The sequence below is a fragment of the Pelodiscus sinensis genome, chromosome 2 (assembly GCF_052426305.1).
Source record: "Pelodiscus sinensis isolate ZL-2025 chromosome 2, ASM5242630v1, whole genome shotgun sequence".
In the NCBI taxonomy this organism is placed as follows: domain Eukaryota; kingdom Metazoa; phylum Chordata; order Testudines; family Trionychidae; genus Pelodiscus; species Pelodiscus sinensis.
Genome location: NC_143053.1, coordinates 79,735,101 through 79,760,294, shown reverse-complemented (window position 1 = coordinate 79,760,294; position 25,194 = coordinate 79,735,101). Strand labels below are relative to the sequence as shown.

Below are 25,194 nucleotides of genomic sequence, written 5' to 3'. Positions count from 1 at the left end.
TATTAGTTACAGTTCTCTCAGCCCTCCAGAGACACAGAGCTTACTCTCTGGGCTCCCAGCAGCAAATTACCTTGCGCTGCTCTGGGGATCTTTTTATATGGGCCTGCTGAGCCATTCTTGGCTGTTCCTCACCAGCCCCATTCCTATTGGCTGCTGCCCTTGTGATCTCCCCAGGGCTCTATTCACTCCTTCTGTGCTATTGTGGGGGGTGGATGCCTCACACACAGATTAACACCATAGCTTGTCCCATACTAAATGTTCACATAGACAAACCCAGAGCTAGTAGAAGGAATAATATTATTTATCATGATAAAGCATAAAATATATGCTAAGCAAATCTTGAACAATGTTTAGCTTGTTAGTTTAACATTGTACTGTTGTTTTATCCCAATACAAATAAGCAAGTATTTATAACATGACAATTACTCAGGAAAGTTACAAGTACAGTATTATTTTTTATTTCTGTTCTAGTAGCACCTAGAGTGAAGTCTTTAGGCACTCTACAAACATACAGCAAGAGACAATCCCTGCCCCAAAGAACGTATAACTAGAGCATTGTGCAGATATAGAATTTGTATCTGCATCTGTATCAACAAAAATGAGCTGGGAATATCCATACCCATATTTGCGGATGTGGTTAACCATGGATAAAAAGCAGATATCTGAAAATTCGCAGGGTTCTAGATGCAAAATTTGTATCTGCATCGACATCTGTATCCACAAAAAATAAGCTGCTGATATCCAAAGTCAGATCGGCAGATGCACATACCCATGAATATAAAGTGGATATCTGAGGATTTGCAGGGCTCTACATAAAACCTTAACAGACCAGATGAAAAAGAAGTACTGTTATCCCCATTTTACAGATGGCTAAATGATACACAGAGAAATCAAGGCCAAGATCTTCAGAGGTATTTAGGCACCAAACAGGAGGGGTCTGTGAATTGCCCAAGATTATACAGAAAGTCTATGCAGAGCCAAGAATTAGCTCAGGTTTTCTGCAACCTGGTCCAATGCTTTAGCCACTAGCCAGATTCAACTACTCTTTTAAAATCACCACTTCAGAGACTATTTAATATTGTGTTTTTCAATTTTGTTCTTTTAAAATGCATATCTATTTTATTGAGATGTGTCAATTTAAAAGTAGCATTTATTTTTACTTTTATTTGGGCAAAATGGCCTATGACTAAGGCCTTGTATTAATAAATGTGTATCTGATTATTTAATTGCTATTTTTCCAATCTGCAGACTCTCCAGGCTTGACTGTTTCAGTACAATATTTAGCTTATACAGTAACTTAAAGAGTGTGTCACTGACATCAGATGTACTATGCCAAAGCCAAAAATTCCAGAATTTATCCAAACTACAGAAAAAACATAGAAATATATCCAAATGCCCTTAGAAAGGAAAAATCACAGTTTAAATTAAAAAATGAAAGATGATTGTATACTCACACACAAATACAACTCAACATTTCACCACCCTTCCTCTGGGTGGTGAACATGTGTTGCACAAATGTTCAATATTTTAGAATACTTTCTGCCAATAAACTTTTTAAATAAAATCATATCAGTGTGTGTAAGTAAAGCCCAGACCACAAGCTATTTGTAAATGTCTTCTACGGAAGAGCCATTAGTGAGCAAAATCATCAAAACACTGCAAAACTACCACTGCTTATTAAATTATGTGAATTTTCTGATCCAGCATGACCACTGACTGCCCCATGGAATTTCCTCTATTCTTGTTTTCCATTTTAAAAGCTATGGTGGGGAAATATTCCTATTTTCTGTTATATGATGCAGTATGAGAAGAAACCCTCTTATCTTTCATCAAAGTATTTCTTCTATCTCCTATCATGAATTTAAAATTTCCCTATAGTCATAAGAAGGCCATAATTTCCCTGCTTGATGAGTTTGCTTTTTCCTCAGACAAGTTTTTCAAAACTTACCAACACAGATGAAGTGAATGAGAGCCCAGAGATAGCCATCTGGATCAAACTATAACAGAGAACATCTAAATAAATAAATGCACATGCATGTAAATGCATCCACAAATACTTCCTTTATGTTTGATTTCACAAACCAAACACAATGGGAACTGCCCTATAAACAACACCACATTAAGCAAGTTTAAAGATTTCCCAGAGACTCTTTTGAGCCGAAAGGCTCATCCTATGTACCTTGACTTTATAGTCCATGGACAGCTCCTCAGCTGGTAAAAATCAGTATAGCTCAATTGGCTTCAGTGGACAAGCTACATTGATTTTACATACTCTGAGGCCAGGTCCACACTACAGGGGAAGGTTGGCTTAAGTTAAAAAGCGAAGCTGGAGTTGACTTTCTGTAAGCCAAGCTTCAGCACCATCCTCTCAGCAGACAGTTGATGGAAGAAACACTCCCTTTGACTTCTCTTACTCCTCATGAGGAGTAGGAGTTCCGACATCGATGCGGGTGCCCTCACACTTCGATTTAGTGGGTCTTTACTATTTCCTCTAAATCAAACCCAGGAAGATTAACTGCCACAGCATCACTCTTCCCTCAAGTTAAGACTTGGCCTGAGACTTCAACCCCCTACTCTCCATTCTCTGCTGTCAAAACCTGGCATTGCAGCTACTATTCTTCAAGCAAAGCAGAGACATGATGTCCTCAGAAACCTGTCACAACCAATTCCCCTAAATTAGCGTAGCAGACAGGGGCCTGCTGCAAAATGCTGTAAAATGTTCCTCCCCACAGCAGTCAGTAATGCCCTCTCTCCAAGGTACGTCTACATAGCCAAAAAGACCTGTAGAAGCGTCTCTCACAATCCAGGTCAACTGACTCATGCGTACTGGGCTTGGGCTGCTGAGCTAAAAATAGCAGCAGAGATGTTTGAACACAGGCTGGAGGCTGCCTTCTGAGACCCTTTCTCCTTTTTTAGGGGTTCAGAGCCCCAACACCAGCCTAGGCCAAAACATCTACACTGCTAGTTTTTAGTTCAGCAACCCAAGCTGTGCAACCTTGAGTGAATTGACTCAGGCTCTGAGACTCACTGCTGCACGGTTTGGGGAGTTTATTTTGCTATATAGATGCACGCTGAGATTTGCAGCCTCTGCAGACTTGTGCCAAGAGAGACCATATTCCTGGATCGTACAAAGATTGCAGCACAGAGCAGTAGGCCTGCCCCAGATGTATACCTCTGTTACAGTATCAAAATAAGCACTCTTGCAGTACACACACTTCATACATACAGAAAAACTCACTGTGAAAAAAAAAGACAGTTTCTACTCAGATTGTGAGGTGCAAGACCCCCATCTTTGTTGTTTTTTGTTTGTTCAATGTGCCTAAATAATGGGGCCCTGATCTACAGCTATCTATGATATATAGATGGCCTCTTTGTATCTCATAATCTTTATTTTTTCCTTGTAATACCCTGAAAGGAAGGGAAGTCCTATTATCCCCATTTTAAAGACAGGAAACGGACGTACAGAGAAGCAAAGTGACTTGCCCAAGAAGTTTGGGGGAAAAGCAGGAAATTTTAACCTGAGTATCCTGAGTCCCAAGACTAGCACCTTAACCACTAGAACATCCTTCCACAGGACTGGGTCTCTTCTGAGTTACCACAATACAAATTAATAAATGAAATATTATGTAGTTAGGCCAAGGAGACAATTTTATAATCCTTCACAAAACTAACTGAATTGCCTTAATGCACTAGCAAAAACCATGCATGTATGTTCTCCCTTTTTGTACACAGGGCTCCTGAATACCAAGGTCAAAGAAGGGTGACAAAATAGGACCCACCTCTGTGTCAAACAAAGGAAGGCACCCTGCTGCGATCAGGAGGAACAGCACACTGTGTGGAAGAAAACAAAGACCTATAGTTCGTAACCCACTGCTGTCCCATCCAATGAGGTTAGGAACTTTTTCCATCCACAGGTTCTCCTTTGTATTTAACAGAAAAAACTGAATCAGAGGAAGAGAATATCTGTGCAAAATATACATGAGTTAATGCTGTGGACAAGCTTCATATTTGAGAGTATTAATCATATTATGCCAGATTCTCCCTTACCATCCAAGCCTTTTATGCCACTTTGGCAGCACAAAGAGGATCAGATAATGGAGATAAATGGCCAGCAAAGAGGTCCACTTGTTGAGGAGAGTTCCCTGCTGTCCCCAGCAGAGGTGGCACCTGCACCAGCCATTCCTCCCCCAGCTCCTAGCTTAGGGGGCACACTGGGGCCATAGTGGACTGAGGGTGCAATGGAAAGAAGCTCTACTCTACCAATCCTTCACTGGTGTAAGATCCCACAGACTGCTCTTACACACACTAAGCCTGAGTCAACTGCAGAACCAGGTAGCTATAATCTGCTCTTTGACAGCTCCAGGCAGAACTCAGATACAGAGCGGAACTGAGCCTCATCCCTCCCTATGTCTCCCTTCCTTCATCTGTTGTCGTCAATGCTTAAGTCCATCTAATTCAGAATGTAAGCTTCTTCAGCCAAATTTCACATCTCTCTATTTCTGCAATGCACCATGAAAAGTTAGGAATTCTGCATCAATAGTAACCCTAATTAACATTTATTTTTTCAGTTAGTTTTTCAGAGGGGCAGAGGGCAAGTTTGTTTTCTATGGGGGAAAAAAGCAAAACCAAGCACGAAAAACTCAGGAATGCTTGATGGAGATAATTCAGTGATCAAAACCTGTGCATGACAAAATCATGGGGGGGGAAACACCTCAACTAAAAAAAAAAAATCTCTAACGCATCAATGAACATGTTGCTTGTAAGCAGCATAAATGCTACACCAATATTCTATGATCAGGGCCAAGGGAACAACTGTACTCTTGAGCTCCAAAATCAAGTGGCTAGGTCATACTCTAAGGGGTTGTGCGGGAGGGAAGGAACACTTGGCCTGCTGAGTGAGTGGTTTTCTATTTGCCATTCTCTCTTCTCCTTTTTGGAGGTTAAATATATAGCGGCAACAAAATAAGAGCCAGATTTTTACAACAAGCATGAGTACGGTGGCCAAACTGGGCCCTACAAGTCTCGGAAGGGCCATTCTTGAGCTACTTGGCATCACGTTAAAGCTTTATTCTTTTGCTGTTTATGGTTAGCCTTTGGAAGCTTAAACTAGAAATGTTTTCTTTCCAAAAACATGTTTTGCCTCCATCATGTAAGTTTGTTAGTCATAATCATAGGCCTTCCAGCAACACCATTTATTTTATTTAAAAAATATATATTTACAATTGTTTTTAGATAATTAAAACAAATTTAATTAATGAACATTGCATCATGGTCCTACTGCCCACAGTAATGTGTCTTAAGCTATACAATGGTTTAGTGTTCCATTACCTGAAGTAAATATAGAAACCAGAGCCAAAACCAGTGCAATTCACCCCATTTGACTAGCTTAAAAAACTTACCTGCAGATTTTTAGGAGAGAGGTGTGCTGTATAAAAAGAAAGAAAACATGCTCAAAAGATGTAAAGTGACTGATCACTGAAAGGTAGCCGAGTTAGTCTGCACAGGATAAACTTCAAAAACAAAAACTGGTCTGGTAGCTCTTTCTAGACTAACAAAACATATAGATGGTATCATGAGCTTTCGTGGGCACAGCCCACTTCTTCATTCTTTTGCATTAAGATGGGAGGTAGATTTCAAACATTTTCACTGATAACTCTAAATATTTGCTATAAGTAGCAAAAATTAAAAACTAAAAATTTAATAAAATAAGTTCTATATATGATGGGAAAGAGTCATCCCAACAGACACATACATTGGTTCCAAGAGGTTGATAAACAACAATAAACCAGCCATTGTGTCTGACTGGAACACTTACTTCGCAACAGAATTTGGTTTTTACCAATTGTTATCCTATCTCAGAACTGAATATTCAGGGGAACTGGTCTTAACTTGATACCAGACATGAATTTCATACCTGGCCTTTATCTTTATCTTGAAGTGAGCCAAAATCCTAAATGTCAATATGTCCCAAACTTTGGGGGAGCTGGATGAAATTACGGACATATCTGTATTTATATCGGATGAAATTATGATCTTTGAACTTCAGGTTTACAGTGGCATCCGGTGCTGGCTGGCTGGCTTTTATTCTACACACCACAAACATAACTAATGAAAGATTCCTTTCAAAGTAGGCCATACTAGAGTAGGGTTCTTGTGGTGTGAAGTGTTTGCCAGGACCACTCTACAAAGGAAATCACACTGATATCTACTAACCAGGCTCTCCATTGCATCTTAAGCAACAGATCCCGCTCCTGTTAAAAGAAATGGCAATACTCCTGAATTAGACAGGAATTACTCTCTCTAAGGGTACACCTACACTGCATTTTAAAAAAATATGGCACCATGTCTACAGACTCAGGCTTGCAGCATGGCCCTAAAGACAAGTGTGTAGACATTATGGTTCAGGCTGGGATTTAGTCTCCGACATTCACCCCCACCCTCTTCCTGGGTTTCAGTGTCCCAACCCCAGCCTAAATCCAATGTCAACACTGCTTTTAGTTCTGTAGTGCAAGCCCCATGAGCCTGAGTCTGTAGACACCAAGCCTTGCTACCATGTGTTTTAAAATGCAGTGTAGGTGTATCCTTATATTTGCAGCCACAGGTTTTGAAAAGCAATGCAACATATCCGATAGCACCTAGAAACATGTGTGACCCCCACCCCAACTTTCACATTGAGATGTGATCAATTCCAGCTGTGTGTAGTTCACATGAGACTCATACCATTTATCAAATCACTAGACATGCTGCACTTGTGTGATTTAAGGGGCCCAGTTCTCCTGCCACTGAGGTCAAAGGATCAAGTTCTAATATCTGCCATAAAGGAGAGGGGAATTCATTTTTAAAATGAATTAGTCATCAGAACCAAACCAGTCTTTAAAACAAATACAGATCAAACTGTCAATGTTCATTCAACATATTTCCCTAGCCAAGAACTAGGTCAACAACTTGATATTTGCTGACAGTGAATGCAGTCTCTGGGACTCAGCAGCGCAGACAGGAAAGCATGCAGGACTAATTTAGGTATTAAAAGAAACACAGCATCTTGTTACAGAGCAGTTAAGGTACTGGAGCTGGCCTTTCATATATCAATTACCTCTTTCTGCACAAACTTTTGGAATCCACAGGTTATAACTTCTGCTGCATTGTGCACAGTAAGGAACACAGGAATTGGCTGCCACCAAAGGAGAAAAACAACATTCAGAATAAGCACCCTATCTCTCTACAGTAAGCTGTTCTTATTCATTTTCCTATATCTGTCTACTAACACAGAAATTTGGAGTTACTTAGGTCACAGCATTCTGAATGCCATTTTTACAGGTTTGCCATCAGTTTCTCCTATGAAGAATTGCCACAAACTAGGGAAGAAGTATAGAACAGGGTACCTAAGCAGTACTGTACTTATGCTTTTGAGACAAAAGGACCCAGGGAGTCTCTTGCTGCTATTCCAATGAAAATATTAAAGAAACAGACAATAATGATAATGATTAATGTGACTCCAGGGGAGGTCCATTGGGTATGTCTACACAGCAGCGTTATTTCAGATTAAAATAACCAAAAGAGTGTCTACACTGCAAGCAATTATTTTGAAATAATGTCAAGCTGGAGGATGTTTTATTCCAGCTCCTATAACCCTCATTTCATGAGGAGTAAGGGATGTTGAAGGAAGAGTGTTCTTCCTTGGACTTCCTGCTTTGTAGACAGCGCCAAAAGCCAAGTTAAGCTATTTCGACTTCAGCTATGCAATTGATGTAGCTCACATTGCATAGCTTAATTCGAGTTTTGCCCTGCTGTGTAGACAAACCCCTGGATTACAGGGGCTCAGCAGTTTTTGAAAATCATATCTTAGGTATCTCAGACTGGCAGTGAAAAACCTAAGGCAACCCAAACTCAGAAAATGTTGACTTTAATTCTTTATACTCATGTGAGGAAAGTAAATATTAGTATCCACAGATGGGGAAAACAGAGTTGGTGAGATAAATTCACATTTGCAATGTACTTGAGATTCCCCAAGGATGATAGTGTATGTATGCACTAAACACATCTTAGAATTTACTCTGCAAAGAAGCCACAAACTGATTTTTCAATATTTTGTTCTTTTTTCCCACATAGCGAGACAAATCGTGCCTATAAAAAAACCCTAGCTCTAATGACAATTCAGATGGAGCAATGAACACATGCACATTTACATAATGATCACTTTAACCACCTTTACATTAGCAAGAAAACAGAAAAAACAAACAAGCAAGCAAACAAAAGTCATGTACAGTAGAAAGTAAGTTGTCAGCTGCTTTTTCTCTGGTACCGAAAACCTAACAAGTCCTAATCCCAAAGCTGGGCTTGTACTTCTGCTTCCAAGTGAGAAAGTTAAAATGAAACCATCTAATATAAGCATCTTAAGCTAGACACAATATTAGGAAACACAGAAGTAATGATATCCAAGGAAAGCTGACACCAGGATTTACATTCTTCCTTTTGTGGCGCTAATTTACTAGTGGGATTTTTTTTTGTACTATTGGCTCCTTCTAAAGTCAAAAGAAATACGTTTTCGCGCCAAAATTGCTCCAATTTGCCCAGCTCAGTTAATCTGCTCCATATGTTTGTCTTGATGTGAATTTTTTTAAATTTATGAGTGGCTTTAGTTCTCATGAACGGAAGGTACACTAGCTGGGACCAGCCAGTGCAGTTGGATTCTGTGCAGATTTCCTCACATAGTTCTCTCAGTGCATCTCAGTCCAGACACAAGCAATCTTCTTCCAGTTCCAGACCTTTCCTGAGCAGAGAGATGGGCAATGTTTTTGTGATGTTCACAAAAAAAAAAAAAAAAAAAAAACCCAAAGAGGGCCCAATCCAGTAAACAACTGTGTGTAAGTTATTCACTCAAAGTATTGGCAGGATTGGGTCCCTGACTCAGCCCATGAAATTAATGTAATTTCTACTGGAGCTAAGAGCCAAACACATTGCTGATGAGAGCATGCCCCACTCCAGTGATTTGTTAAATCTATTTTCCTTATGTCTATATTATGTACCTATGTTGGACATTGAAGCATGCATTCAGGAGTGAAATTCATTCAAATATATGAACCTACACACCAGTTAGGGTCCATGAACCTAATGGGACTATTCACCTGAGCAACTCTCTCATATGCCTAAGTGTTTTCAGGATTGGACCTAAAGTCCCTATTTGGACACATCACAAAACCAACTACAACTGGCAGCTTCCGTCCAAGAGAGGTTAGGACAGTGGCCAATATAATCTATGCATGGTTAAGAACCTCACTGTGTGGATCTCTGTGCCTTCCTGCACAGAAGTGGGTTCAACTCTTCCTCTACCCCCAAAAAACATTCTTGTCTTTCTTGAATGTTTAGGTATCCAAGCAGTAGGGAAGGGCCGGAAACTGGTAAGCCAAAGGTGTAGTGGGTCAGCCAGGGTTTAAATATGGGTGAGTATGATCTGGCCATAGAGTTTGAAGAGTGTTATCTAAGTCTCTACTGGAATGTATTGACAAAACTCATGGGGAAGTTTGCACAGACTAGACAATTACAGGCAGTCCCCGGGTTACGTACAAGATAAGGATTGTAGGTTTGTTCTTAAGTTGAATTTGTATGTAAGTTGGAACTGGTACATATTGTAGGGGAAACTCTAGCCAAACATTTCTCCAGAGCTCAGTTTTATTCTCCCACACCTCACTTCCCTCAGTCCTTTATTCTCAAGCTGAGGTGTCTGCTGAGAAAAGCGTCTCCGCGTCTCCCTGCTCTGCTGGGGAGGGGAGGGGGGGGTGCTAGCTTCGCGTCTCCCTGGTCTGCTGGGGGGAAGCAGCTAGTGCGGGGTTGCCTCACCCCGTTTGTAAGTAGGGATCCGATGTAAGTCGGATCCATGTAACCCGGGGACTGCCTGTATTAAAAAAACAAAACAGTTTTTTATAGTAAGGTCATGGGATAGTCAAGAACCAAATATGTTAAAGGCAATTTATATTGATAAATGATATTAAATATTACTTAAAGCATACTTGACCTCTCATAGCTCTTCACTGGGTTATTATGGTTTAAATGATTTTATGAATCTATTCAGTGTCTTAATCTCTTCCCATATAGAAATTGTGCCATTTTTTTCCAAACCCTGTGTTGTATCAAAAATATCCTGTAAAAGGGACACAAGCCTTTTCTAATGAGCTTTTTCCACTGAGCTCATTGTACCTTCCCTTTGCAGTAGATGTAAACAAAAAATGAGAACTAATGAAGTCCTCTACCAACTTCGCTGTTTGCATAAGGTAGTTTGGTGAGGGTCTATTCCTGGGAGATGCTGGGTCTTCTCAACTGTTACTAAAATTGGTGGGAGTCCAGGATGCAAGGTACCTCTTGGTGGCATGCCACACTTTGCAGGATCAAGCCCCTAATTTCTAGCAGTCATGAAGCACAGAGAATCTATACTATTAATTGCCATTGGTTTGTGTCTTACCAATCTAGATAATGCCCTGGAACCTGCATAGATAATGCCCACAAAAAATACTGAAGCCGGGAGCCATGTCAGTACTTCAGACCTGTAAAAAGAATTAAAAATACCATTATTTACCACATTCCTTTTACAAATGACCATCAGCAGCAGTTCTTTAGGATGGACAATGTAAAAGGGATTTCTGCTGTATATATTTAATTCAGTGTTTTGCCCTGACATACTCCCCCCAACTTAATTAGGAAATATCCAGAACAGAAAGGAACAAGTTAACTAATTTAACCACAACATTTCTCTTTTACTGAATCAACAGTTATGCTCCCTTATATATCTCCACAGAATACTCGTGTGACTTCCATTCATAGCAGCTGTTCAGATTGATTTTAACAGGCGGACATTTTTTCTTCTACAAATCTCATAGGGTAGGGTCGGAAAAGCACCTGTCAAGAGGTTATCTTTGCTGGGAATAGTACAGGTAGGACCTCCCTGGTCCGGCACACTCGGGACCTAAACGGTCCTGAACCAGAGTTTGCCGAACCAGGGGAAGCCAACGCTCCCTTCCTGGCTGTTGGTTCTACTCCCCTGCTGGCCCCACTGCCCCCAGCCCTGCCCTCCCATCTGGGGATGGGGCTGTGCTCCCCACTGCACGGGAGATGCCAGGCGGCCCCGCTGTCTCCAGCCTGGCTCCACGCTGTGCTGTGCCAGCCCTGGCTGGGGCTGACTCCCAGGCCCCGCCGCCTTACTCGGCCAGGGCTATGCACTCGGGTGCTGTCCCTGCTGCTTGCTGACACAGCAGGGTTGCACTCCCTGCCACCAACTCCAGCAAGAGACTTTGCTTTCCACCATGCCAGCCTGCTGCCATCAGTGCTGTGCTCTCCACCACCAGTCCAGCCCTTGAACCTGACCAGCGGGGGCTTTCTGATCCAGCAATATCAGACTATGGATGTTGCCGGATCAGAGAGTCTTGGATTTTAGAGATTTAACCTGTACCAAAATTAGAGATGTTAAATTTCAATTAATCAGCGAATTGACTACTCTATTAATTGATAAGGAGGGAAGGGGGCACTCGCTACCCCTGCTGTGCCTCTGCCTTTGAAATGTAGCAAGAGATACCCATGGCTTTTGCTACATTTTAAAGGCAGAGGTGCAGCTTCTAGGTCTCGGGGTGAGCCGGGACAGCTGATTCCTGTGATCCCCCGCTGCACCTCTGCCTCCTCTGCCCACCCCCCGGTGGAGAAAGTGCTGGGGGGAACTGGCTTTTAAGCTGGCTCCCTTCCTTGTGGTCTTTGATAGAGGCAGCAAGCAGGGGAAGCTACTAGTCAAGTAGTGACTTGACTACCCAATAAATATATGCTTATCGGGTAGTCAATTACTCGATTAGTCAATTACATCCCTATACCAAAGGGAGTAAGGAAGGAAAGGGTTGTTCCATTGACTTTCATTGGCTTTGGAACAGGCCTAAAAGATCATGAAGTAACTCCAGAATATTTATGTTTAAAAGTGTGAAATCTTAGTTCTTCAGAAATTGAATACTGTACTACTAAAATCCTGGTTTATATCATGTTCATGAAATACAGTCACATGCTGCAAAAAGCAAAACAAAAAAAACTCTATTGAAGAATGTGAAATTAAAATAAGCTGAAAGAGGATACATGTACAAAGATTTATGCAAATTCAATGGAAGAAAAACACACACATCATGTTTCATTTCCTTTTGCACATTTCTTTTCATATACGCTTTAGAGGACACTTGACTAAAAAACCAGAAGAGCTAAAAGTCACTGACACAGAAATCCCCAGTCTTCCTTGTTTATTGGCTAGTCATTATCATCTTTATAGGAATAATGCGCCTTTTAAGGCTATTGACTGCAACTGGAATTTTGCTTCTAAACCTACTGGAGTGTTCTACCAATGAGTTCACATCAGAGGCCTACCCATAGCAAACTAAGCCATTGAATTGGCAGAACTCTGAAAAAATAAAACCAACTTGAGAACTGGATTCCCATTAGGAACATAAAAAAGAAAAACTGACCATGTTGTGAAGTTTCAGGAATTCCAGAAATGTGTATATCTCCAATGCAATCATTCAAAATGCAGTGGAAAACGACTTCCGAAATAGTTCCCAGGATGTAACAGCAGAGTTCTATTCTGCCAAGAGGAAATATCAGGACTGGAAAAGAGTGCCTAGATATCAGATGAAGTGTTTCATCAGAAATAAGCACCCCTATTTGCAGGCCAGTCAAATAATCAGGTTCAATGTAGCTAGGTGAGCAGAAGAACCTGGGTCTAAGCCAATCCTGATTAAGAGATCAGCTCCACCTGGGAGGATTCCCCATATAAAAAGTTCAGAAACTTACAATAGAGGGGGAACCTCAAGAAGCTGTGGCAAAGCCTGCAGAAAGTGGAGACCTGGGAGAGACCCTTATCAAGCAAGGAAGTGACTGCAAAGCTTGTCAGATAGGGAGGCCCCAGAGGGAGAAGAGAAACCTGGAGTTGTGTGGACTTATGAATCAACTTTATTGGGGGTTACCATTTGAATCATAATTTACAGTTATTTTTTTATTAATAAGCCCAATCCCTAAGGATAGGTATGTTTGACCAAGAAAAAGCCTCAAGTGAAGTTTCTTTGAATAATTCAAGAGGAAACTGAAGAAGGCTGCCTGTAGTGTAACCCTAAGCCAAGATACAGTGATGGGAGGCAGCTGGCTGGGTTAACTGAGGTCTGGGATTGGGGGATGCACACAAAGTCTCCTCCCGCCCTGCAAGGGGTGCACGGCGCTTAGAGTGAGCCACCAACTGTTCAGAACTTACAGGCCTTGCAGGGCAGTTGTGGGGGCGGGGTGAGAGACTAGGCTCACTATGCTGCCCCCAAGCCATAATTGGCCTGGGGGCAGGGTCAACATGCAAAGTCCCCCCTCACCACTATGGGCACACGGCACCTAGAGGGAACTGCCAGTTGTTCAGAACAGCTGGTGGTTCTCTCTAGGCATCTGGCACAGGGGAGCAAAGACTTCATGCGCTCTCCCCACCCCCAGGCCAATCAGGGTCTGTGGGCAGGGGAACATAGAAGTGTCCTCGTCCCATCCCTTCCATCCAAAGCCCCGTCCGTTCCGGGGTGGCCCAGGAGCATTTCAAAAATTTGTGAAGTGTCCCCCCCCCTTTTAAAATTATTACTAACATGACGGATAGCATTAGTGACATCCATCCAGGGAAGTAAACTGTTGTAACATTAAGGAAGGAAAGAAAAAAACAGCTGCCTGGCTGTTAGGATGTGATCCAGCCCACTGAAGTCAGTAGAAAGGCTCATTAACTTCAGTGGGCTTTAAATCAGACCTGTAGGGTTCTAAAATTCCCTTAGAGTGAATGCAATATGAATTATAGTCTCTTACTCCCTGCCTAGCTATGTAAAGATGGGCACTCAAAAATTAAACCTACCCACAACTAGAGACCTCTTCTGAAAATCTGGATCTTTGACTGACTCAAACTGAGGAAACTAGCTGAGGGAAAAGCAAAATATGAGACTTTGTACTAATACTAGCATATAATTACTGTGCTTAGCATAATGAGCCTAAAGCATCCGCTATGCCTAGTTATTTAATTTAGTCAATAACTAATAGTTAGAAAATGCTTGCTCCATAACTGTTTGTCTCTCAGCGGTTGTTAATCTCATTTTGTTTCCTATATCAGACTGACATCTAGTGGATGTTAGGTGTTATTTCCAAAACACACACAGAAAGAGCTGGTCAAAATTTTCCATCAACTTTTTTCTTTGACAGAAAATGGCCTTTCAACAAAATCCAAAGTTTTTATCTAAAAATTGTCTTCAATTTTTTTCAAGTTTTTACCGAAAGAAACAAACAAACAAAAATAACTGGTTTTGTTTTGGATATAGCTTTATATTTTTTTAAACAACAACCTATACAAACTCACAAAGAATTTTGTTTTTTTTCCAATCAAAAATGTTCACAAAAATTCATTTCTGAACAAGTTATACTTAAAAAAACCCAAGACTTATCTTATAAAAATGTAAGAACAGCCATACTGGATCAAACAAAAGATCCATCTAGCCCAGTATCTATTAAGGATGTTAAAGACTAGTCAACTATCTGATAAGTGTTTGTTTATCGGATAGTAATGTCAACTAGTAGACTAGTCAATCCTCCCCTCCCCCCCTTGCTGCCTTTGTGAAATAGAGGCAGCAAAAGGGGGGGGGGAAGGTGTACTTCAAAGTGGTAGTTCTTTGTAGTGGGGGCTCTTGTACATTTCAAAGGAGGAATGCAGAAGTGCCTATCGACTAGTCAATTAACCACATTTTAACATCCTTAGTATCTATCTTCCAACAGTGGCCAAAGTCAAATACCCCAGCGGGAATGAACAGAACAGGGAATGATCAAGTGATCCATCCTGTGTAGCCCATTCCCATTTTTTGGCAGAAACTAGAACACATGTTCTCCAAACCTGAAGGTCATGATCCCCCAGGGGGGTCACAAAGTGGTTGCAGAGGGGTTCCAAACTATCAGCTTTATGGAGCTGACAGCCCTAGGCCCTGATGAAATTAAATTAACCCTCCCCATTTTCAATTTATACATTCATTACATTGAAAAAAAAAAAACTTACTGTGTGAAAAAGGTTACCAGTATAAAAAGTTTGAAAAACACTGGGCTAAGGACACCATCCCTGTCCATCCTGGCTAATAACCATTGATGGACGTAGCCTCCATGAACTTATCCAGCAATTTTTGAACTCTGCTATGGTCTGGTCCTTCTCGGCATCCTCTGGCAAGGAATGCCACAGGTTGACTGTGCATGGTGTGAAAGAATACTTCCTTTTGTATTAAGCCTGGTGCCCATTGATTTCATTTGGTGAACCCTAGTTCTTGTGTTATGAGAAGGTGTAAATAACACTTCCTTATCTACTTTCTCCACTCCAGTCATGATTTTATAGACCTCAATCATATCCCCCTTAGTCATCTTTTTCCAAGCTGAAAAGTCCCAATATTATTAATCTCTCTTTATATGGCAACCATTCTATACTCCTAATCATTTCTTGCCCTTTTCTGAACCTTTTCCATGCCTGCATCCCTGTTGTATTTCCAAGATGTATTAAGGGTAAAGAAAAATAATGCATACAGAATAGAAGTTTATTAAGTAACAATAGTCAACAACTACTACCAACAGAACAAGGCTGTTCCCTGAAGAGTTTGATTGTGACAATGAGAGTTTTGGTCCAAAATATTACTCTATCCAAATTGCCTATAAAAACATATTGGGACAAATTCTGCTCCCATCTACATCCCTGCAACCTCTCGGAAGTTAGGGTACAGGTTGGACCTCTCTGGTCCAGCACCCTCTGGACCTGAGTGGTTCCGAACAAGGGAGTTTGCTGGACCAGGGGTGCTCATGCTTCCGGAGCACCTTTCCTGGCTGCCACCCAGGGAGAATCCAGGGGCCTAACCTTCCCTGGCCCTCCTGCCTGGCTCTGCTGCCCATAGCTGACTCACAGGGCTCTGCTCCCAGTCACCTGACTCCATGCAGGGTGACAGCTGCTCCCAGGCTTCCTGCCCCCAGGCCACTGGCCCTGCGAACCGCCACCTGCTTGACCAGCTCCATTCCCAGCTGCTCTCAACCTCTGTATTTGGGGGTCTCTAGTTTAGCAATATCCTTGGTCCTGCCGGACCACAGATGTTGCTGGACCAGAGAGTCCTAGACCAGAGTGGTTCAACATATAGTTACTTGCACATTAGTGAAAGCAGAATATGGCTCATTACTGGCAAAATAAAGGATGCCCTATTCAAATGGTTTGGATCTCAACATAAAAGTATGCTATCAACTAATAGCACCATGGAAACTTCACTCCTGTATCAAATAAATATAAATGTCTCTTTTTAATTACAACCAGAAACATGTTAAGTCAAGTAATCTTTATGCCACTAACTTTTACTGCTCACTCTTCATGGAAAACTGAACCTCCACCTTACTCATGCCTCTGCTATGCGGAGTGAGTCTGTTTGAACACAGTACACTTATAGTCTGAACTGTGCTCATTTTCCATCTGCTCCTACGTGGCAGCTCAATACTTTCCTCTGCAGCGAACCCAACAGTGTCACAGTCCAACAACAAAAAGTAAATATTAATCGTGTACTGCAGAGTTCACCGTACCTTGAACTGTAACTGATCTCCACCCAGCCCAGCTTCCAGGAGATGTGGAGCAAAAATCCACCAACTAATGTCTGCCACCTGAAACAACACAGAACAGTCACTTGTGTGTATGTGTTTTTAAATCACAAAGCATATTTCCCATACCAAAGTTAGGTTTCCCCCTTATGTAGCTTGGCATCTTTTCTTGCTGTGTCCTCTAGCCCTGGAATGTCATCCCTGAGCCTGTACAGCAGTGGTGGGCAACGTGCAGCCCATCGGGGTTCTACATGTGGCCCAAAAGACATTTTGTTTACCTTTGCCTGTGTGCAGGGTTGCCAGATTCTGCTCACTTCTGTCCATGTATTTTTTCCCAGGAGGTATTATGAAAGTAATACACCCGCAAAACAAAGATATGTGACATGAGGTGCGTGTTGATTGCACACAACATTGGTTGCAGAGGAAGCACACGGCTGTCACAGGCAAAGTGCTGCTACAATTTATTTGGCACACCTGGCAAATTCTAGGCATGCAAGTGCAGTTATCAAAACTACCAGGAGATGGTCTTGGTTTTAACAATCTTGCAGCCAACTGAGATGAAGTAGGGCCATTCATGCGGCCCACTCACTAGCCTCAGTTGTCCCATCAGTGCTGTACAGTATGCTGTCCTGTTCCTTACTTTTAAAATGTTTCTTTTCATTAGCCTTCAATCTCTCCACCCCATCCATCACCAATGCCACAAATCTAATTCTCTTCAAATATACTTTACAAAGAAGGAACTGACCACTTTAAAAGTTAGAACCCCTGCTCTCTTACATTATACTCATATATACTCTCCCCATGCCCTTGGTTTATGGCCCCTTGCTCTGAGTTGTAGATGGCAAGCAGAGATCTATCAATTTATTTGTCTGACATGCACTATGCATGCTAATGGTACCTAGATGCTAACTTTCTGCTCCAGTATATTATAGAAGGGAGAATGGGAAAGAAAATGGTTAAATAAACTACGTTTTAGGGCTGAACTTCCTCTTTGCCTTCTAGTGTTATTTCATGGGGGGGGGAAGGGGAACTGTGCATATTTTTAAGTTTAATCCAGTAAATGTTATTGGAACTAGGACTTCAACAACTGACTTCAATTAGATCATTCATGCTAGTAAGCACCAGGATACAATGTGTAATGCCACTGACTTCAGATATCAACTCAAACATGACTCCTCACAATAGGTCACAGTAGGTCTGGCTTGTAAAGTTCCTATCGTACAAACTGTATATTCTTCTATATAATGCCAACATACTATCTGCCACTATTTTGGCATTTCACAACAACTAATAACACTCTGCCCTATCAGAATAGCCTTCTCTAGCCTTCCAGAGAAAGCTTGTAAAATCATGGAAAGACCATGAGGGAATTTGTTTTAAGTTATAAAAAGGAAATCTGTATATTCAGTGCTAGTTTTAAGTTGCACATTTCCTTTTCCTTGGGTTTAGTAGAGGAGCGCAGAGTTTGAATAAACATACACTGAATATAAAGCAAATAGTAGTGTACTGTGCTGTAATGCAAAACCATTGTAACTTGTGTAACTGTTAGGCACAGAGGGTTTGTTTGCCTGTTAGTCCTTTCATTGTGAAGCATTCGATTTAAGCAGTGTGCTGCAAAAAAAGAAAAAAGAAAGAAAGACACCATCACATGCAATATGCTACCACCTGATGGTGGTAGAAAGCAGACAGATCAGTGCTCACAGATCAGCAGCTGCAACAGTTCATTTTACTTTATTTAGATGAGGGACATACAATAATGGAAAAGCTGGGTAAATTGGATGTTCCTCAGGGGCTTGATCCTGCTCCCATTCAAGTCAATGGCAAAACTCACAATAACAATGGTGCAGCATCAAGTCCCAGAGAGGAAACTCACCTCTGGCATTGCAGATAATCCTACAAGGTGCAGAGCACCCACCACTCCTGCTGAAGTCAATGAGAGTAGAAGGGCCTCAGCACCTTGCAGGAGAGAATCCTATATCAGAGAGAGAACACAAGCAAAGACAAGAGACCCATGGCACAATAAGATGGTGAGGATAAGGTGTTTTGCTCCTTGGCTCTCTGACTGGCAAATCTAAAGAGATAGTAAGCAAACAATTCTCAGACAACAGTCACCTTTAAAAGTCTGTTATTTACCAACCATTACTACAGTGAGGTAGTCCACTATTTCCATATATTTGGAAATAACTGCAGCAACCTAGGGCATGTCTACACTATGAAATTATTTGGAAATAACTTATTTCAAAATAATAACTCCCAAAATAACTATTTTGAAATAGCGAACCCACACTACAGGGAAGCCTCAATATTAGTCCGAGGCAGGCTCCCTTAATGTGGACACGCTACCTCGACTTAGAGCCCCAGGAAGCACTGGAGAGTCATTACTTTGAACAACTCTGGGGAGTAGTTATTTCAAAATAGCAGTAGTGCAGCATCCACACTACTGCTATTTCAAAATAAGTATTATTCCTTGTGGAAAGCAGGAGTTATTATTTCAAAATAACCAGCCCCTTATTTCAAAATAACAGCATGGTAGTGTGGATGCTCTGCTTGTTATTCTGAAATAAGGGGAGTGATTTTGAAGACCAGAGCTTAGATAGCCCAGTGTGGTAGCTGCTAGTGAATACTGACTTTTAATGAGGAATTACCATATTTGTCTTCTACATACTCCCCTCACATCTGCTTACTCCCAGAAAACAAGTGTGTGTGTGTGTGGGGAGGGGGGTGAGTAGGTGTGGTGTTTTTTTCTTGTGTCTTGGATGATAGAGTAATATAAGATATTTTGTATACACATAGACAGTAGAATAAGTTTCCCTTAAAAAAGTTCATAACTCTTGTTGGATTACTAGAACCAACAGGACTCAGAGAAAATGGAGATTCGCATGGGTACATTGCAGTCAAAGTGCCACAAAGCAGACAAGGTGGGAGGGAGAAGATAGAAAAAGTTTGATAGTGATCCAGGACTTGAAAATATTCACCTTCTATAAACATTATTGGCAGGTCACATATGCCAAGAGGACAGAAATGATGGGTGAAATTCTGACCTCCATTAACATCAACGGACCAGGATTTTACTCAATGTCTTTTGATGACAGCAGTAATACAGTAAAACTCCAATAGTCCGGCATCCAATAGTCCGGCACTCCTGATAGTCCGGCATCAAAATGGCAAGAGCCTAGTGAGTGAACTTCAGCAAAAAATGAGTCACAAGGTAACAGCGGCAGCAGCTGAACTGAGCAAAAAGGGTAAAAAAGGCTTAAAAAACTAAAACATTACAGTATACTGTATACAGTATGTACAGTAAAAAGGGTTTAGAACACTTTATATACAGTATATAATGTATACAGTATATATATAACCATCTTATAGTACCTCCTGATAGTCCGGCATATCTGATAATCCGGCACCACCTAAGTCCCATAGGTTCCGGATTATCAGAAGTCTAGTGTAGTAAAATCAGATAACTTGACCAAAACAAAAAGCTTGTCAGAGTAACTTGCATAAAGTTGTGAGCTGAGATACAGAATTGCAATTAAAAAATGGGCAGAGCTTGGAAATTAAAATGTCCCCTGTATTTGTATTAGCCTAGATACTGATTTGTGTTTGTCAGCATAATGGAAGAAATTAAATAGATCACATATGCGCATCAAAATGAATACTTCTTAAAAGAAGCGTGGACATATTACAATTACTGCTTTCCTAGCTTAAAATATCAGGCAACCATGAAAACTAGAATTGATGGAGAGACTGTTGATCTTGTAAACAGATAGTTTACAAAAATGACATTAATACAAAGCTAGACTAGTTAACTAAAATTTTACTGTATGTTCTTTAGACAAGGAAAGCTTGTAATGACAGGAGATGCTAAAGTTAGCTTCAGAATGGGACAGCTAGACATTAACTGATGAGAATCATATTTCAAGCAAACGTGTTTTTCAAATGGTACTTACCCTTGAAAAAGGGTAGGGTAGGTGAATTTCAGGACAGACAGGACATACTGGAAAACAAATACCAAGTTAATGAACATGATATTATAACATTAACAGACATTCATGAAAGCAATGGAGAACAAGAAACTCCTACAGAAAGAAGCACAAGCAAGGAATTCTAAAAATCAGTGCAATCAACACACATCCCCAGTGCAGGACTTTACATGGCATTCAAGTAAATAAACGATGGGGGCTACACATTGAACAATATAGATAAATATAAATATTGGACTGCAGTCACATTCACTGAGCACCTTCCACACTACACAAGATCAGGATCCAGAAGGGAAAAAAAATGACAATGCAATTAAAGCTACTATATTGCAGGCCTATCCTTGCACAGAGGCAAGGTTGAACTGGCATGTTAGTGTAGCCATTTCCTGACATCGAGTGTTGTGCTTTCTAGTCTCAGTGTGGTTAGTATAGTTTTTTTGGATGGAATATTAAGTACTAGTGTTTGGGAACTGCTTTGGAAAATGGATCGTCATACTGAAGAAGCAGAAGTTGTTTCTTTAGAATGGGATGTGGACCTTAGGGTGATTTCCCACATATGTGCCTCTGCAAATAAGGATCTAAAATCTGCCTTCACAGATGACTATGCAGCATCTAAGGACTTGAAAACATCCCCAGTAAAGAAGAGTAGTTAAACTGTCTGAAAAAGGAGGAAAAATACCATCCCCAAAAAAGGCATAACACAGGAAGTGGTCCGTGTGGAAGAGAGGAGCAGGCAAGTGGGCCAAATTAAGAAGTAAGGCATTGGCCACTACAGAGACATTTATTCCATTAGACTCATACTTTGCTTAGTCCTCAGGCAAAGACTCTGCCATAGGGCTCAGCAGTGAACAGTATGGAGGGTTAGAGACTGATCATAGACTGTTCAGGGTCTAAATGGTTGTTAATGTTCCCTTGAAAGCCAAGGTTATTTTGTGGTGAGAATGGTGAGAATCCTTGGAGAAGATTTAAATCACACTCTTGATAAAGCTCTAGTGGTGGTGAGCCTTAGCATTTGAATCTAGAACGTGGCTGAACCCTAATGATTATGTGGGGGTTGCCAGACTTGCAGTGGAATCATATGAGATAGTTTTTGGCCCTATGCTATCACTGCAGCCATGCTCTTTTACAAATTGCCACTTAGAGCCTCCCTGACATTAACGGGTTTATAAGCATTTGTGTGGGGGCCCAGTTCCTCTATTACAGTATCTCTTCCAGTTCAGTCAGTCCAAGCTGGGTTTCCTAGCTACAGCATTATTGGATATAATGTAATGCACACTCATTACTGATATTTTAATAATACCGAGCCCAAAGATATGTGTCTTTGGTTAAAACTACAGGCTCCAAACCTATGCAAAAGCTACCATCCCACCTCATATATGAGACTCATGATTCTTGTAATTAAAATTACAAGCAGAATTGTAGAATTTGAGAAATAAAATCATAGTTGATCATCCACTCCATTATACTTTTCATACACATATCCACCTGAACAGTATGTATTCTAATACTGGATATCGAGTGTTCCAGATGTGTCTTTATGTAGCTTGCCTCGTAGTGAAACTAAGTAAATTCTCCCTCCACACTAACTTTTTAGTTGTGATGTGAATAAATACACCTGCTACACTTTTCTAAGAAAATATGTGAATAATTGCAATTGCAACAATTAGGTTGTACAGATGTAACTGAAAGTAGAGTTTAGCCCTGTGGATTAAATGTAACTAACAAACCTTCTGAGCCAGAAAATAATGCAGGTTTCAGTCTTAACAACAGTTGCTTAGTAATGCCTGTAGCAAAAATCTATTGACATAATCTTGAAAGGATCTGAGCAAAACTCAACACTCATTGCCCTTAATGGGCATGGAGGGTATGAGTCTTTTGTAAGATTTGGCTCAAATGTTTTGTTGAAGAATATCTGTAAAACATTTATTTACTAAGTTGATACATGTTTTCTCTCCTTCTCTGACAAATGAAAATGCCTTATTCTGATTATCTTCAATTTTCCTGCATTAAAGCCATAAACAAATGTTAGGTGTATGAGGGAATTCAATTTATCTTATATAAAATATATTTATCCAATCAGTGTCTCCAGTCCAGCACCAGTTAGATACAATACAGCTGCTGTTTTGGCCCCTTTCAGTTCCTACCAGCTACTTCAACCCTCCTTGACATTCTTAATAGAAAGTGTGGGAGACAAACTCAGAAGCCTGGCTGGGGAGGGGGCCAAGGGCTTTACATTGTGTATTCATGAAAAGCTACATTTCTCCATCTATCCCAAGGAATTTCACATGTCCTTTGTTTGTACGACCAAGGTCTCTCTTCTTGCAAGGTACCTGTACCAATGCCACAGAGGCACCGTCTGACAGAGAAGATAAAAATAGACTACCATGCTCTCCTCTTTGCCCCCCCCCCAAAAAAAATTATGACAAAGTGGGAACTCTGGGATTGATTCTCACTTGTGTCAATTTTGCCTCTAGAATTCTACTATGGAATTACTGCTAGTTTTCACCATTCTCATTGACAGCAGAATCAGACTTACTGATGCCATCAACCCTGAGCTAACAGCATTTAAAATAAATCTGTGAAACTCAGAACATGAAATTAAAACTACATAATACACAAGTACTTAGGGAACAAATAAAAGTTATAGAATAAATTTAGGCTATAAAGATTCTCATCCACAATGTGTAATCTGGTATATTTTCCTTCTATTTCTTCACTGATGTCACTGGAAATTCCATAAGACAGCACAGTGCAAAGTAGATTTTTGTCTTTAATTTACAGTTTAATGAGGCTACAATGGATACTAAGATTTTCTCAGCTACCACAATCACCTTTACAACCTCAGCAGTTTTGTCTTGGATAATGTACCTTGGTGTCTGCAGTATTCCCCAGTGAATGTTGCAAGTACTAAAGCTACCAATCTATTTTAACAGCAACGGATGTTTTCTGGTATACTTAATCCTGCGCTGGAAAGAATAAGGACTGGATGATGTAACAGGTCTTTACCACCTCTGCTTTCTATGTTTGTCAGACAGTTAATAATTACACTATAAGACTATTAAATTAACATTGTCAAAGCAACATACCTACTGGCTCTGTAGCTATCAGTTTTTGTTTGGATTACAAAGAGGCTCTCCCTTTGCTCTTGTAAGTAAGCAGGATATTGCAATTAACATACCTTGAAAATGTTGCTTATTTGCACATCTCTAAAAGCTGAACCAGCTCCATGAAGCTCTAATGTGCAAGCAATCATGGATAATCATATACCCACAACAGCAAATAGAGACCCACTAGAGCTTTAGTTGAGAACCTGGGATTTGATTTAGGTGACATCTTGAGTTGCCAATCCTCCAGGATTGGCCTGGAGTTTTTCTAGAATTGGTGTCAATCTCCTGGTGACTATTGAAAGCAATCCTGGAGATTTTAATAGGCTATTTTAGGAAAACGTGATTACATCATGTTGGGGGAAAAAAATCTCTGGAATAGCTTCAGTCAGAGTTGACAACCCTAATTGCAGGCCTAATTTTGGAGTAACCAGCAAACTTTTCCTAATCAGTATAATTCTTAATTTTGATTGTGCTTTTTTTTTTTACTTCTATCAGCTTTTGTCTGCCACTATAGATTAACAGTTACTATATTTACAAGCCTTCCGTTGTATTGAAAGGATACTCTGAGATGTGAGACGCCCAACATTTGTCCTATTCTTTCTTTTCTTTTTAATTCCAATAAAATTTTAAGAGGATTTTAAATAATTCTTCTTATTAGGGGAGAAAAGTGGTAGCAACACAGCACTCATGAGCAACACTATAACAATAATAATACTTAACAATTGTATGAAGAAACCAGATCTTCTGTGCAACTAGTCCTGCTTTACACTTGAATAGGTGGAAAGATAATGACACCTCATGTTTCAATTTCAAGCTTCTAAAAGAATTTTTAAAAGTGAGAAGAAATATACAATGGCAGTGACACTACTATGAAAATCCTGTACAGTAATAATAATGTGTAATTAATACTTGTTTAATTCTTCCCAGCCCCTTTCCCACAGCTAGCCACACTTCACTCATTTGTCTAGGGCTTTGTTCTCAGCCTTACAGAAACATTGTAATCTACATATTTACAAATAGCCCCTAAAAATTCTCATCACTTTCAATTGTTCCAGATTTTCCTTGGACCTAACTTTCCCCCTCTCTGCTGCCTGGGGAAAGGGCAGGAGTTGGATATATGGAGTGAAGGAATTGTATTTTATGACTGATGGGCTGTTCTTTTAAAGGGAGATACAGAAATGCATCCTTTTAACATGGGATGTGGCGTTTCTGCTGGGTCCTGTCTTACTCATACAGAGGGGCTGGAAGTCTCAACAATACAAGTATCCCTTCCCAATTCCTTTGTCTGTGCACAGCAGTTATTTGCAAGGAGGAAAGGGGCTTTGTATACCCTACTATCACCAGCTGGAGTCTCAATTCTCAGGATAAACTGAAAGTGAAATAGCAGCTCCTCCTCTTTCAGCGGGCAAGGAAAGATGCTGAGAGGAGAGAGAGAAATGCAGTTAGCCTTCCTGCTGTCAGATCTGGGAGAAAATCCAGCGAGG

General features: G+C 40.7%; 1 protein-coding gene across 6 annotated transcripts in view; it reads right to left on the bottom strand.

Annotated features, from left to right (window-relative positions):
• SLC35D4 (solute carrier family 35 member D4) overlaps window positions 1–25,194 on the bottom strand; it is a 79,927-nt gene that overhangs the window by 54,463 nt on the left and 270 nt on the right. For 3 of the 6 annotated variants that reach the window (XM_014570526.4, XM_006117198.5, XM_075920878.2), the window contains exons 2-8: window positions 20,571–20,617; window positions 16,609–16,686; window positions 10,457–10,538; window positions 7,094–7,171; window positions 5,400–5,425; window positions 3,780–3,831; window positions 1,949–1,997 (exon numbers count right to left, since the gene is read on the bottom strand). In XM_014570526.4, coding sequence (XP_014426012.2) covers window positions 1,949–1,997; window positions 3,780–3,831; window positions 5,400–5,425; window positions 7,094–7,171; window positions 10,457–10,538; window positions 16,609–16,686; window positions 20,571–20,617 — 412 coding nt within the window. The remainder of the gene's footprint in view (window positions 1–1,948; window positions 1,998–3,779; window positions 3,832–5,399; window positions 5,426–7,093; window positions 7,172–10,456; window positions 10,539–16,608; window positions 16,687–20,570; window positions 20,618–25,194) is intronic. The other 3 variants (XM_075920877.2, XM_075920876.2, XM_075920879.2) reach the window with 3 other exon arrangements.